Genomic DNA, 14,351 nt, shown 5'->3' with positions numbered 1-14,351 from the left:
TAAGGGAGTAGCCTGGATCCCACAAGAAGCAATTGGTTAAAGTTTCTTGTCACACAGAAGACCTCAAACTGTGTAAAGGGTCTCTTGTAACCTTTGAACGACTTGATCGTATTAAAAAAGTGGGATAGTTGTAAAAATCTTAAGTTCTCGAGCGGAGAAAAATGCCTCCGGTACTATCTCCTGGACCGGCATCAGTCCCCTAGTTGTACAAACATCTTTGGCGAAGATTGGGGCTCTATTATGTAGGAACTGAAAGTTGACATGATCCATTCCCTCAGGGATTGGTCGTCATTGGGATAAACCCTTTAACTTTTGGTCTCTTGGTTTATTGTAATGCATCCAGAATATTAGGATGGTATTATTTCCCCAGAACACACAGTATGCATATTTTGTATTTATCTTGTTTACAGGTTATATGTAGTGCTACTGATGTTGTTATTGGATTATTACCATTAGGGTGGGAAGAGGTTACAGAGAATAAAAAAAATAAGAAGATACAAATGTATGATTCTTGCCTCTTGTTTAGGAGCAAAAGAAACCTTAACCCCTTAAGGACCAAACTTCTGGAACAAAAGGGAATCATGACATGTCACACATGTCATGTGTCCTTAAGGGGTTAACAATGATTTTTTTTCTAATCAAAGGAAATATTCTTGCAATGAGGGAATCAGATTAGCACACGCATTGAGATTTACCTGATTTTTGTAAAGCTGATGCTCCAGGAGCTGTTGCTGCTACTTGTGTAACCATAGTACCATAACCAAATTTTTCACATCTGCTCACCTGCAAGAAAAACAATTACACAAAGCTCTTTAGATGCAAACTGTAAAATTACAATAACAAATGCTAATTCATCCCCACTTAATTGAAACGACACCAAAATCCATATTAAAATACATTTGTAAATGTCACAGATTAAGGATCATGCTTCATGGGTTGATTCTATGAGAAGAGCATAAATAAAACCCAGAGCAGCACCTGCTGATTAGAAACCATTTTGGACAATGAATGTGTGTAGTGATACTTCATGTGATTTGCCAAGCATATTGACAAAGGGATTTATTTAATAAAGAAATGCTGTAAAAGTAGTAGACTATGCAATTTCTACATTTAGGTGAAAAGAGAGGGGCAGTTATTTTCCAAATTTGTCTAGTCTAGATTACATTTTGTATTTTGGTTGCAAATGCCAAACTACAGAAAGCAATGCTAAACTACAGAAAGCAAAAAGCACACATTAAACATAATAAATATTGTGGTTTTCATACATGCTGCTTTATGAAGCATTCATTTATTGACAGTTAAGAGAAATACATTGGAATGTGTTAGATCCAGACTTGGGCTTTTACTCATATAGGTACACTTTCGAATTTCTAAACCTATCACAGTAAATTCCTTAGCTAAGTAAAAAACATAATATAGAGTATGCCAATATATTAGGCCCAGTATGCAGTTTGTCGACTTTCCACCAATGCGCTATTTATGTATCAGCACATAACTGACTATATAACTCCCCATTCATTGGAGCAGTGTCCCTTCTATGTGTGATCAGTAACCCAACCACTGACAAACCTTATTTTAAAATTAGTGTTCCAGACAATGCCTACCTGTAGTTTCTTTGTAAATCGACTGAACATATATGTCACACACTCATTTATAGCCCCAGTCTGCTGAAGGAGAAGAAGTCCTTTGGGAGTAGCAGCAAAATTTAATAGGTTGTCCAGTAAGGATTCTTCCCATGCCATTCTAATATAATGTAATCAGATACAATAGATATTTATTATTGACACTGTAAGAAGATAATATTTAAGTAGTAGCAATGAATATATAATATAATTCCTTCTTTTACAGGCAAGTAGCCAAACAGACTGTGAAGATAAAGGTATAAGAAACAACACATATTATGTCTTTTAATATATCGAAGAGCAGTGGGTAGACGTTTAGCTATCCAAACTCTGTATCAGAAGAGAACTCACAAGAAAAGAGAGGTATAATAAAACACAAACATCAAAAATTAGAGTTTGTCAGGGAATTGCAAACTCAAACAGCAAATCTGAAGAAAAAGTGGAAGTGTGAAATTTTGCCTTTCACTTATTTTGACCTAAAAGTTTGCAATCATCTGTTCAGGTCTTGACAATTCCTAGTTCAGTTTATCGCTTTACAAGAGTCTCTTGTAAAGTGATAAACTTGAGGAAACTATAAGGCATCAAGCAAATTAATGGTAATTAAATGTAAACATATGCTAGACATTAGGCCAACACAACATCTAGATTAAGATATATTCAAATTAGAAAGTAAATGTCATATTACACATGACAAAGTCACTTCTGGTCCCAGCGAAACCTAAACTTAAAATAAGTGACACGCAAAATTAGGCCTAACAAGATATTTCAGTGATTACAACATCAGTTTGATTACATTTAGTATCAGTTCACACGTAAGCCTTGACTACCGGTAAACTAAGCCTCTCAAATAATAAAACAAGGTAAATGTATACTTATTTACATAATATATAATTTACATAATAATATGATAAAATAATATGCCACTAATACATCAATCTGACCTTTCTGCATTATGTGATTGGCTGGATTTAATTACAGACAATCACTAAGCAGAACCTTAGGAATCTCGCATTCTTAGCAGAGGTACATTTGAATGATTACTAGCACTCTTATCAAGAAGGTAATGTATATTACAGTATTACTGTATTCAGTTGCAATATTTTTTCCAACCAGACCTTGCATGCTTTGTGGTTAGTTAATTTTGCTTACAGCCAATCACAATGCACCAATTCAGCAATATCTCTTTGAGAGCAATGATTAAAATTGGATACAGTATTATATGAGGTCATTGTATTTTTACCCAGACAGCTTTATACTTATATTTCATTGATTTTATTACCCATCTATTTTAATTTTTAAGTCAATTTATAAGTGTTTTTTTTTTCTTTCAATTACATAAAAAACACATTATACTACCCTTTAAATTTTAAAAGAAAACAATGCTTTTTTTTTACTTTAAAGGTACTGTATTTTTGTAACATGTCCAGAACAGGATCAAATACATTTTGTTAAAGGTTTACAATAGCCAATATAGTGTGTTTTTTTATTATCATCATGAACATTTATAGAGTGCCAACATATTCTTCAGCGCTCTACGATTATAGAATCAGTATATTTGACAAGTAATTGACATACAGAATATTAACAGAGACAAGGTGAAGAAAGCATTGCTCAAACAAGCTGACAATCTACAAGAAAGGGGTAAGGAAACACAAAAAGAAGATCAGCATGTCAGAAGGGAGGAGGGATTGATGAATAAGATGCCTATGTCAAAATAAGCTAGTAAAAAGTGGTGTGCTAAATAATTTACAGTTGAAGTAGAAAGTGAGCTGCGTTCAGGGTTGTAATGAGAGAAGTGTCAACCTGAAAGATAGTAGGCTGAAGATCAGTTTTTTGACTTCTTAAAAGACTGGAGGCTAGGGGAGTATCTGATAATATTAGGTAGGAATTCCATAGGAATAGGACAGACCTTTAAAATCCTGCACATGATTGTTAGCAGTGTGTGAACAAGGAGATGACAGGAAAAGGTTCCTTGTAAGGCAAAGGGAACAAGATGATGTGTATTTGTTTAGTAAAGAGGAAACATAGTGAAGAGTAAAACTATTGATGGCTGTATAGGTTAGTGTTAGTTTAACCCCTTAAAGACACAGCTTCAGAAGCTTGTCTTACGCTTAATGACAAGCAATTTTTGCATTTTCTTTCAACTGCACTTTGCATCTCTCTCGTTTATTGCACCAACACATATTTTATACTGTTTTTTAAAGGACAGAAAGTGCTTTAATTTGATGTAACACACACATATATATATATATATATATATATATATATATATATTTAGATATTTATTATTAAAAAAAATACAGAAAAATGCAAAAAATAAAAAGAACATTTTGTGTTTTTTTTTTACAGTTTTTGCAATAATAATGTGTGAATAATTAGTGCAGGTTAAAGAAAGTAATTGAAAATAAATTAATTTAGTTGTTCTGATTTACAAAATATATAATGAGTCGGGGATTTTACGTTTTTTTTGGTAGTTACAGGTCACAAAGCACAAGGAGTAAAAAACTTTTAATGTGGAGCGATTTTAGAATTTGGTATGTTTGTCTTGTAAGCTTAGTAGCCATAAAATAAAACAAAATTGCCACACAAAAGTATATATTTATATACAGTAGACATCACTGGCTATTGTCCTACGGTTGTTTTGACACTTTCTACATAGCAATTTCACTGCCAATTTCTGCTAAATATTGGAGTAAAATTGTGTTGTTTTTTTTGGATTTTGGAACACAAACTTATAACAAAGAACTTCTCATGTGTATTTTGTAAAGTTGGTGTGTGCTATTCCTGTACAAAGCTTTATTTTGTGTTCAGCTACATCTGCTGAGTACAATACCCCCATTGTATGTCTTTGGCACTTTTTCGTGAAGCTACAGTACCATATAGGAGACCTGTCCTTTTCAGTATTTACAGTAGAATTTTGAGACACGGATGTAATAGGCTTATGCTTCAATTTGGGGTATTATAGCAGTTTGACTGTTCAAAAAAAACAAAAACACAAAGGCCTACCATTTGTAAAAGTAGACACTCCAGGGTATCGCCCCCATTTTTTCACCAATATATGCCAAAGTATGTGGTAAAAAATAATTTGGGGCATTTTTTACATACAGATTACATTTTGCATATTTCATATGTGCCACTAAGTTCAAACCCCCCAGATTATGCTCAGCTAAGTCTTCTGAGTAAACAATATGCCCAATGACCTAGACACTATTTTGTGAAGTTACAGTGCTGTAAAAGAGACGTGACAAGTTCAGGTTTTTAAGTGTGAATTTTCATGGAGGGTTTTAATGCGTCAGTGTTCCACTTTGGAACACTTAAGCAGGCTACATATTACAACTACACCATAAAGCCATACCATTTCTTAAAGGGAAACTCCAGTGCCAGAAAAACGATCCGTTTTTCTGGCACTGGAGGGTCCCTCTCCCTCCCACCCCCCAATCCCCGGTTACTGAAGGGGTGAAAACCCCTTCAGTGACTTACCTGGGACAGCGGCGATGTCCCTCGCCGTTGTCTCCGCCTCCGCGACGCTCCTCCTTGTGATTACGTCGGCCGGTGGGCCGGTGGGCATGCGCATTACATCTCCCCATAGGAACGCATTGAAAAATCATTTCAATGCTTTCCTATGGGGTTTTGAGCGACGCTGGAGGTCCTCACACAGCGTGAGGACGTCCAGCGACGCTCTAGCACAGGAAACCTGTGCTAGAAACTAGGAAGTGACCTCTAGTGGCTGTCTAGTAGACAGCCACTAGAGGTGGAGTTAACCCTGCAATGTAATTATTGCAGTTTATGAAAAACTGCAACAATTACACTTGCAGGGTTAAGGGTAGTGGGAGTTGGCACCCAGACCACTCCAATGAGCAGAAGTGGTCTGGGTGCCTGGAGTGTCCCTTTAAAGAACACATCCCAGGGTATTTCAAAAGGCATATTTTGAACCTTAGCGTGGGATCATTTTTCCGCTATCTTGTACCAAGTGTAGTGGTGATAAGCGTTTATTTTTGCGTTTTTTACACACAAAGTGAGTTTGCACAGTATATTTTGCAAACCTTATGTGTGCTACGACTGTATAATACTACATATGTAGCCATTCCAGTTTTTTTTCAAACTTTAAATGTTTGCGCTGTGCCCATGTCCCATTTTAAAATATTTTACCAGGCTATATAATCCAAATACCCCATAAAGCCATACCATTTCTTAAAGAAGACATCCCAGGGTATTTCAAAAGGCATATTTTGAACCTTAGCGTGGTATCATTTTTCCGCTAGCTTGTACCAAGTGTAGTGGTAATAAGCATTTCTTTTTGCCTTTTTGACACACAAAGTGAGTTTGCACAGTATATTTTGCAAACCTTATGTGTGCTACAACTGTATAATACTACATATGTTGCTCAGCTATGTCGTCTGAGTAAAGCAATACCCCCGTATGTACCTTTGCCAGGTATATGTGGATGTTGAAGTGGCCATGCTGTGTCCATGTTACGCTGTGTCCTGTGTCCATGTTCCATTTCGGAGTAGTTTAGATGGTTGGTTATTGAAACTTCCCTACAAACACATACTATTTTTTTTTAATTCTTTATTTTATTAGTGCATGTTATGACATATAAGCTTGCGACTCCACAACAGCATTGGCAAGCGCAATACAAGATCACAGGTTAATACAGTGTCATGGCAAGTTAAGAGCTGCACATTTTTATGGGTTTAATAAACAGGCTGGATCATAGGTCTGCGCTTAAGACCAGAGAAAATACAGGATAAATATTAGTAGCACTAGCAGATGATAAACAAGCTTGGTCAATTTTTGAAGACATTGACATAGTGTATAGGCATAAGTTTCTACATTTCTAGTGCAGCTTGGGATGTGTCCTAAACGTTCAGGAATTAAAACATGGAGTATGGTCCTATAGGAGATAGGTGGTCAAGCTCTATATGCTACAAGCTGCACACATTGATGGTATACTGGCTGTGTCAGTGTGCCTGGGAGTGGTGCCACTGGGTCATGAGTATCACAAAGGCAACAAAGCATAAGAACAAACATGAGTAACTAAGAAAAAGAGCAAAAAACATGAGGTATCAGTTGTAAACGTTGGCATGTAGGGAACCTGTGGTGTAGTGCCCAATATGTTTATATACCAGCCATTACGAAAGGAGCTGTCCTGTCGTAAGGTAAGTGGGTTGTTCTTTGAATGACACAGGTAGCTATGTTTACTGGGAGTGGAGGATTGGGCTAGAGCGTGTTAGTGTGGTACATTAGTCGTGTTTCTTCTGAGGGTTTGGTGGTCTGTTTGCTAGTCGAGCTTGTGGGGTTCTGGCCCAGGTATGTTGTGTGTGCCTTTGTTCCCTTGCGTCGCTGGGTGGTATATGGGGGAGGATAAGCATGTGTCGGTATCAGACGTCCCATAGGGGTGAGTGTGTGTAGTGGCTGAACGAATGATTGGGCCGCTGAGGTCGTTTGTATGGTAGCGTCAGGAGCATATGAATATTGCAATGTAAAAGCGGTCAGCGTGTATTACAATAAAACATTAAACTATGGGGTTAATTCTAAATGCGTTGATATACGTATTGGCAAATGGTGTAACAGTTTGAAACATTGAGGTTTTCTTAAACTTGAAACCTTATACAGTCGAGTCCTTATTCAAAAGACAGTGTCCCGTTCCCCTCCGGGAATAAAAGGAGGTGTGTTGTCAACGTCCCATACTCTTTGGGGTAGTGTCGCCGGGTCCGGCACAGGCAGGCCTAGGTCTTGTAGGAATTGCGGGCCCTGGGAAGGGTTGGTAGCTTTGAAGGTTTTTCCCTCTTTGGTGCACAGCAGTGCTCTTGAGTTAGTCCATCTATAAGGAAGGCCAGCCATTTGCAGGGGCTGCGTGATGGGGCGCATTGTTTTCCGCCACAGGAGTGTGGCTTTACTTAGATTCTGATAGAATGTGAGTGAGTGAGTCTCGAATTGGAATGGGGTTTTCCCCCCGCAGTGCCTGCAGTAGTTGTTGCTTATCCGCAAAGGATCGACAGTGGAGTATAACATCCCTAGGCTGGGAGTTTGGCATTTGCAAGGGTGTTGCGATGCGGTATAGTCCGTCATAGGCAAACTGTTTAGCGTGCTTGGTTGGGAGGATGGCTGCGATGAGTCGCCTGATGAGGTGAAGTAGTTCCTCTGCTGGTACGGTGTCCTCTACTCTTATCTTGATGTTGTTTTGTCTGCTTTTATCTTCCAATGCATCCATTCTGGCTGCTATTTGGGAGTGGGAGATTTGTAGCTGCTTTATGGATTCCCCTTGGGTGGCCATGTCTCGCTTTATGTCAGCAGAGTCCTCCTCAGATACTCGGAGGCGTTCCATCATGGCTTGCATCTCTGCTTTAACCAGGTTGAGTTCTACAAAGAACATGTCCTGGAAGTGTGCCAGGAGATCATGGATGTCCCGTTTTGTCACAGGTGGTTCTGTTTCAGGTGTAGCCTGTGTTCCTTTCCCCGGTACTTTGTCTACCTCTGGATCAGTTGTAGTTTCCCGCCAGGGGGGACGAAGGCTCACGCGTGCGGGGCGTCGAGGCCAGCATCTGGCTGATATCGTGGTTTGAGGCAGTCGTGGCCTGAGACGGTTTTTGTGATTTGCGGCCCACCGGGGGTTCGGGTATGTCCCAGGGCACATCGGCTGCTTGTGGGTCCTATGTCCTAGTAGTCACCGTCCCAGGAGGTGATACGTGGCTGCCGCGGGAGTCCCGCTCGGTAGGCCCGAGGCACTTTGCGCCGGATCTACGGGTCCGGTGTGTGGACCCCAATGCAAGGATCGATGTTCCGGCTCTGACTGTTTGGTGTTACGCCGATTATTGGCGATTTCTCGGCCGATGATCGAGGAGCTGGGTGAAATGGCGTCTGCTCCTGAACGCCGTTGGCTCCCCCCCCCAAACACATACTATTTATTAAAGAATACACCCTGGGGTAATTCAAAAGGCGTATTTTGAACCTTAGCGTGGGATAATTTTTTCGCTAGTTTGGTTCCAGGTGTAGTGGTAATAAGCATTTTTAAATGTATTTTTTTTTACTTTTTAAAACTTTTTAACTTTAGTTTTTAAACTTTCTTTGCTTATTAATTTTTTTTAAACTTTCCTAAACTTTCTTAAAACTTTTTTTTATTTTTATTTTTTTACAGATTTCACATTTTTATAAGCTTTTTTTTTTTACCATTAACCCCTAACTAGCAGTAAGCAGCACTAACGGTAAATTCCCCAATTCCCCATAACTCCCATCCACCCCATTAATTAATAAATTGAACTCCCGAGGGTTAAATAAATAAATAAAAGTGAATCCTAAGGGGTTAAAAAAAAATAGATCACAGTATAATACTGTGATCTGTATTTTGATCACTGTAGGCAGTGATCGACAGGCAGGGAAGAGGTTAATTTTTATTTGGACTGGGTAAAGGGGGTGGGATTTTTTTTTTTTACTTTTTTTTACTTTCTAAAGCTTATTTTAAAATGTTTTTTAACGTTAACACCTAGTTAGCCTAACACCAAATCCCCCAATTCCTCACCCCAGCTAGCTAAATATATAACTTTAAAATATTTAAATTAACTAATAAAATAAATGTAACCCCTGAGGGATATAAAAATAAAAAAATAAATAAATAAATAATTAACCCTCAGGGGTTACAAAAAAAAAAAAAAAAATCAGATGACAGTAAAATGTAATCCCTGCCAACTGATCACTGTAGTCAGTGGTCAATTGGCAGGGAAAGGGTTCATTTTTAATTCAAATGGGTAAAGGGGGGTGGGATTTTATTAAAACTTTATTTTATTTTTTACACAGGGAGTAGGCTCATCACTGATCCGTCTCCCTGTACTTCACACAAAACCCGGAAGTGCAGGGAGACGGAAGGTAAGTATAAGGAGCACATGTGCTCGCTCTGACAGCCTGTCAGAGCAAGCACTGCTGCTGGAGCAGCCCTAATACAGAGGCAGACCGGAGCACCATTAACCCCGCGATCCCCGTAATTGCAGAGACATGGAGGAAGATAGGTGGATGAACAGTATTTGAGGATGGAAAGATTAGTTCAGTTTTAAGTTCTCCAGGACATTAATTGCCCAGGACATAACCAATTTTAACAGTCAAATGTATATTTTAACGCCATTGAGGATATGAAATATTGGCCATAATCAAGATAGAAAGGATACAGAATTATAGTCTTCCTTATGTTTGGCTGCAGATTGTGGAGTGGTGAACAAAGAGTCATTAAAAATGGGATTTGCTTTAGTAAATGTGAGAGTGTTACCATTGGGGGAGGACTTTTTAAGTGGGTAAAGTATTTATTTCAAGTAGCTGTAATGGGAAAATGTTTATGATAGTGGATCATATGTACATTTTTAAGTTAACACAGAAGCGTTATAGAATTAATTTAATGGGGCACCTTCTATATGCATGGTTGTGTGTGGTTGTGGAATAAAAATATATTATTAGATACAGAATTGGATTTTTCGAGAGATTTCGGTTTAAAATTACATAAACACTTATTTTATCAGTTACTTCATTAAGTGGAAATTGTTATACTCGGGAGATTTCACTGAACACAAATATGAGTGTTTACAACAGTAAAACTTATCACGACGATGAAATCACCAGTAAAAGTGCAGTTTTTGTGTAAAAAAATGCAAAAAACAAATAAAAATGCTAACTTTGTCTAGCGTTTTTGACTAAGTGGCTACTCCAAAAGACTGGAAAATACCCCATTTGGAATACCCTGGGTTGTCTGCATTTGAAAATGGTATGCCGTGATGAGGTTATTTCACATTCACATTATTTCACATTGGCCAGCTTCAAAAATGTCCCAAATAGGACATGGGTGCACGATGACCAGCTGTGAAAATTCCAAGTTGGAAAACGGGGATGCGCACCCTCCAAATCAGTTATTTTAGCCCCCAGAGAACCCAACACACCTATACATGGGGGTATCGCTGTACTCAGGAGATATTGCTTAAGACATATTGGGGTGTTCTTTGGCAGTAACCCTTAAAGTTCTCAGTACATGTATTCTTAAATTGCTATGTGTGTCAAAAAAAATTCACCAATGATTATTATTTTTTTTTTTTTATTTGACATAGAGTGATGGTAAAATGGTTGCATGAAAAGAGCACGGAAAGAGTCAAAATACCCCAAGTTTAATACCTTAGGTTGTCTTCTTTTAAAAATTATATACATGTGAAGGATTATTTAGGGATTCCTGACAGATACCAGTGTGACAATTTAACTTGTGTTAATTTTGAAAAAAATGGTTTGGAAATAGCAAAGTGCTACTTGTACTTATAGTCCTATAACTTAAAAAAAAAAAATAAAAAAATAAAAAAAAAAATAAGAACATGTTCACATTGGGTATTTCTAAACTCAAGACAAAATGTAAAAACTATTTAGCATGGTGTTTTTTGGCGCTTATAGATGTGTAACAGATTTTGGGGGTCAAAGTTCGAAAAAGTGTTTTTTTACATTTTTTAATAATTTTTTTATAGTATATTATATGATATGATGAAAATAATGGTATCTTTAGAAAGACCTTTTAATGGCGAGAAAAACGGTATATAATATGTGTGGGTACAGTAAATAAGCAAGAGGAAAATGACAGCTAAACACAAACACCGCAGAAATTTAAAAAGTGCCCTGGTCCTTAATGGTAAGAAAATTGAAAAACGGTCTGGTCACTAAGGGGTTAAATTATTTTGTGAAGGAGTGGAGACTGGGTGAAAGTCTAACTGAGAAGGGAAGTCCACAGAAAAGGTGCAGCCCTGGAGAAGTCTTGGAGGTGAGCATCAGATGTGGGAGCATGGACAGAGCAGAGCCGTAGGTCTTCGGCAGAGCACAGGGGCCTCGGGACATATTTGTGTATTAGGGAAGATAGGTAGGTTAGAGCAGCATTATGTAGGGACTTGTAAGCAAGCACCAGAATCTGAGCACACTGCACACCTTTTACATGGATAAAACCCTGATTTTTGTTTTAAAAAGTTATCGTGACTAATATTAAGATTCAACTTGATAAAACTCCTTACCAGATTACTCTTTATGTTTTTGACACCACTGAAATTAACATTTGGCTTCTTACCTATTCAAATCACTGTCAGTTTTTAGGATGTGCAAAAGCTTTTTAAAAAATATGTCTGAAACACGATAATAAGCTTTGGGATCCCTGGCTATTCGAATTCCCAATACTGCCTTGACATGGACCCGTCTTGGTACCCTGAACGGGAGTCGCCCCTTCTCCCCTCACAGACCTCCTGGTCCCCTGACTCCCCCCACTCCTCCCCCTCTGTTTTTTTTTTCTTTCTTCCTTTTCCCTTTTCTCCCCCTTCCCTCTCTTCCTCCCTCTTCTCTCTCCCCCCCCGACATCCTAGCCCCCCCAACCCCACTTCTCATGACATGAGAGGTTGCCCCCCTCTGCCCAACCCAGCCGTACCTCAAGGACCACACCCTGCCACCCCAGCTCCTCATCCTCAAAAGTTGAATACAATGACACAAACAAGGCACACACGCAGCCCACGAGGGCCTAACTAAAAGAACTGCAAACAAGCCATCTCACACTAGAAACCCAAAGGCCCACAACATAACTGTGACAACAATTCACGCCGCACGACCTCGCATGGGACCACCCCCACGCTCAGCAAAAGGGGACAATGGACAAGTTTATCACACCACACAAAACCCGGACACACGCCACGTCAAACAAATGGAAAACGCATTAATGCACATCAATCCATTAGCACAACGGGGTGAATCGTGCCTACAGACACACAATACACAAACCTTACCGCCCCCACAAATTACCACCCTTAACCTCACTTTATACCAAGTTACCCCCATTTTTGACATCTAAGATAACATACACAGCTACACACGTGGTTGGCACAGAAACTCCCAGAGCACAGCAAGGCCCTCGAGGTACTCCCTACCGAGGGAGCCCCAAAAACACCAAAACTACAAAGAAGGATAGCACTACACTACAGAAGGGTCACCCAATGGATTATATGACTACACCTTGCTGTTCACCCTGTGACCTCGAATACGAAACTGTGGAACTGTGTTTGTGTATCTTGACATCCCATAAAAAAAATATGTCTGATCTGCTTAGAATCACTGTTAGAATCTAACACAATGGGATATTTAGATCATCCCTTGTTCTTCCTCATCCCTTGTTCTTCCTCATTTAGGTTAATTTTGTATTTTAAAATGTAATTGCTATTTAGCGATTTTACATCTAATAATTGTTCACCTAAAACACTAGAATCATAATGCTTTCTTTAAAATAAATATTTAAAATACTAGTCTGGACATCGAATTGGTGTGAATCACTACAATTTCTCAAGATTCTAATAAACTGATCCTTAGGGATATTCTACCATGGAGCGTAAAAGCAGCTGACTGTGCCAATATAACTATTGACATCAACCTTCTTAAAAAAATTGTTTTCATTTTAATTTTAAAATCTTCCACAACAATTTCCAGATCTAAAAACTGCACCTTAAATTTTCTGTGTTCACACATGACAATTATATTTCTTTAATTATTATTTAAAACCTCTAAACATGTTTTAAGGGAAATCTCATCTCCTATCCAAATAAAAAAATATGTCATCGATGTACCTGTGATAGAGAACTAAACTCACACTCCAGTCTTCATCTCCCTGGATAGAATATTTCTCCCAAAAGGAGATTAACAAATTATCATAGCTGTGTGTGAATTTGTTCCAATTGCATTCCCGACTAATTGTGAAAAGTAAGATCCCTCAAACCAAAAAAAAAGTCTAATACCCTCCAAGATAAAATCCTTCTGACTCTCTGGGACTGAGTAAAGAAGGGTTAAATTAATTGTAACAGCAGCAGCATCAGATTGTGAAAACATTAATCAACTTGATGAAGCTTTTTACTTTAATCTCTCTAGGCTAACTTTTCCATCTCTTAGAAAACAGCAACAACAAGTAAACAAACAATCTTGTGCTTGTTGAGTACTTTCGCTGTCAAGATAAAATTAATTTCATATTTATGTATAGTATATAATCCATAATGCCGAGCTTTCCTTCTACTTGTTATGTTTGCCAAGTAAGACAGGAATAATTTCTCTAACGCTATGATTACTATTAGCATTTTCAAAGCAGGTTTAAATTAGATATTTATAACATCAACATTTCTGCTCTGCCAGAAAAGTAATTTCCTGTCTTATCTAGGCATGCTATAATTTACATCTAAATATTTTCAGTGTTTGTACTGAAGGTGCAATCTGTTAGCTAATTAGTTTTTCTTTCTTTCAGTTGTATTTGTTTTTTGTTTTGTTTTTCTTTTCATGTAAGGACGCACTGTAGGTAATGGTAAAAGAAATCCATGCTCACTTACTGCAATCATAATATTCTATATTTCTAAGCACCCATAAAAATAATTCAATGCACTTTGGGATTAAACACTTTTTAAAATGGTTTTAAAACATGTAAGTTATAAATAAATATATGTCCTATGTAGGGAACGTCAAAAAGGTCTGTAGGAACTCCCCTTTCCATTTAACTATTCTTTAAAATAAATAAAATCTTGTATAAAAAAAAAAAAAAAAAAAAAAACACTGCATATACAGAGTTCAACCCCACTGCTAATAGAAGTATAACTCGATCTCTGGAAGCATCACTAAGGCATCAGCAGCCAGTTGGGTGGATAATGTGAATTCTGCCTATTGGATACAGCATGATGGCAACAGAGGGTCTCAGTCCTCATCCATGCC

The 14,351-nt window shown here is 38.0% G+C and overlaps 1 protein-coding gene across 2 annotated transcripts in view; it reads right to left on the bottom strand.

Moving 5' to 3' along the window:
• The window catches only part of TBC1D32 (TBC1 domain family member 32), a 333,094-nt gene that overhangs the window by 197,786 nt on the left and 120,957 nt on the right, over window positions 1-14,351 (bottom strand). For both annotated transcript variants that reach the window (XM_063443466.1, XM_063443467.1), the window contains 2 exons: window positions 1,605-1,743; window positions 696-783 (listed from right to left, as the gene is read on the bottom strand). In XM_063443466.1, the coding sequence (XP_063299536.1) occupies window positions 696-783; window positions 1,605-1,743 (227 nt within the window). The remainder of the gene's footprint in view (window positions 1-695; window positions 784-1,604; window positions 1,744-14,351) is intronic.

The sequence above is a fragment of the Pelobates fuscus genome, chromosome 2, assembly GCF_036172605.1.
Source record: "Pelobates fuscus isolate aPelFus1 chromosome 2, aPelFus1.pri, whole genome shotgun sequence".
Taxonomy (NCBI): domain Eukaryota; kingdom Metazoa; phylum Chordata; class Amphibia; order Anura; family Pelobatidae; genus Pelobates; species Pelobates fuscus.
Note: the sequence above shows the minus strand (reverse complement) of the source record. Positions and strands in the feature narration are given on the sequence as shown.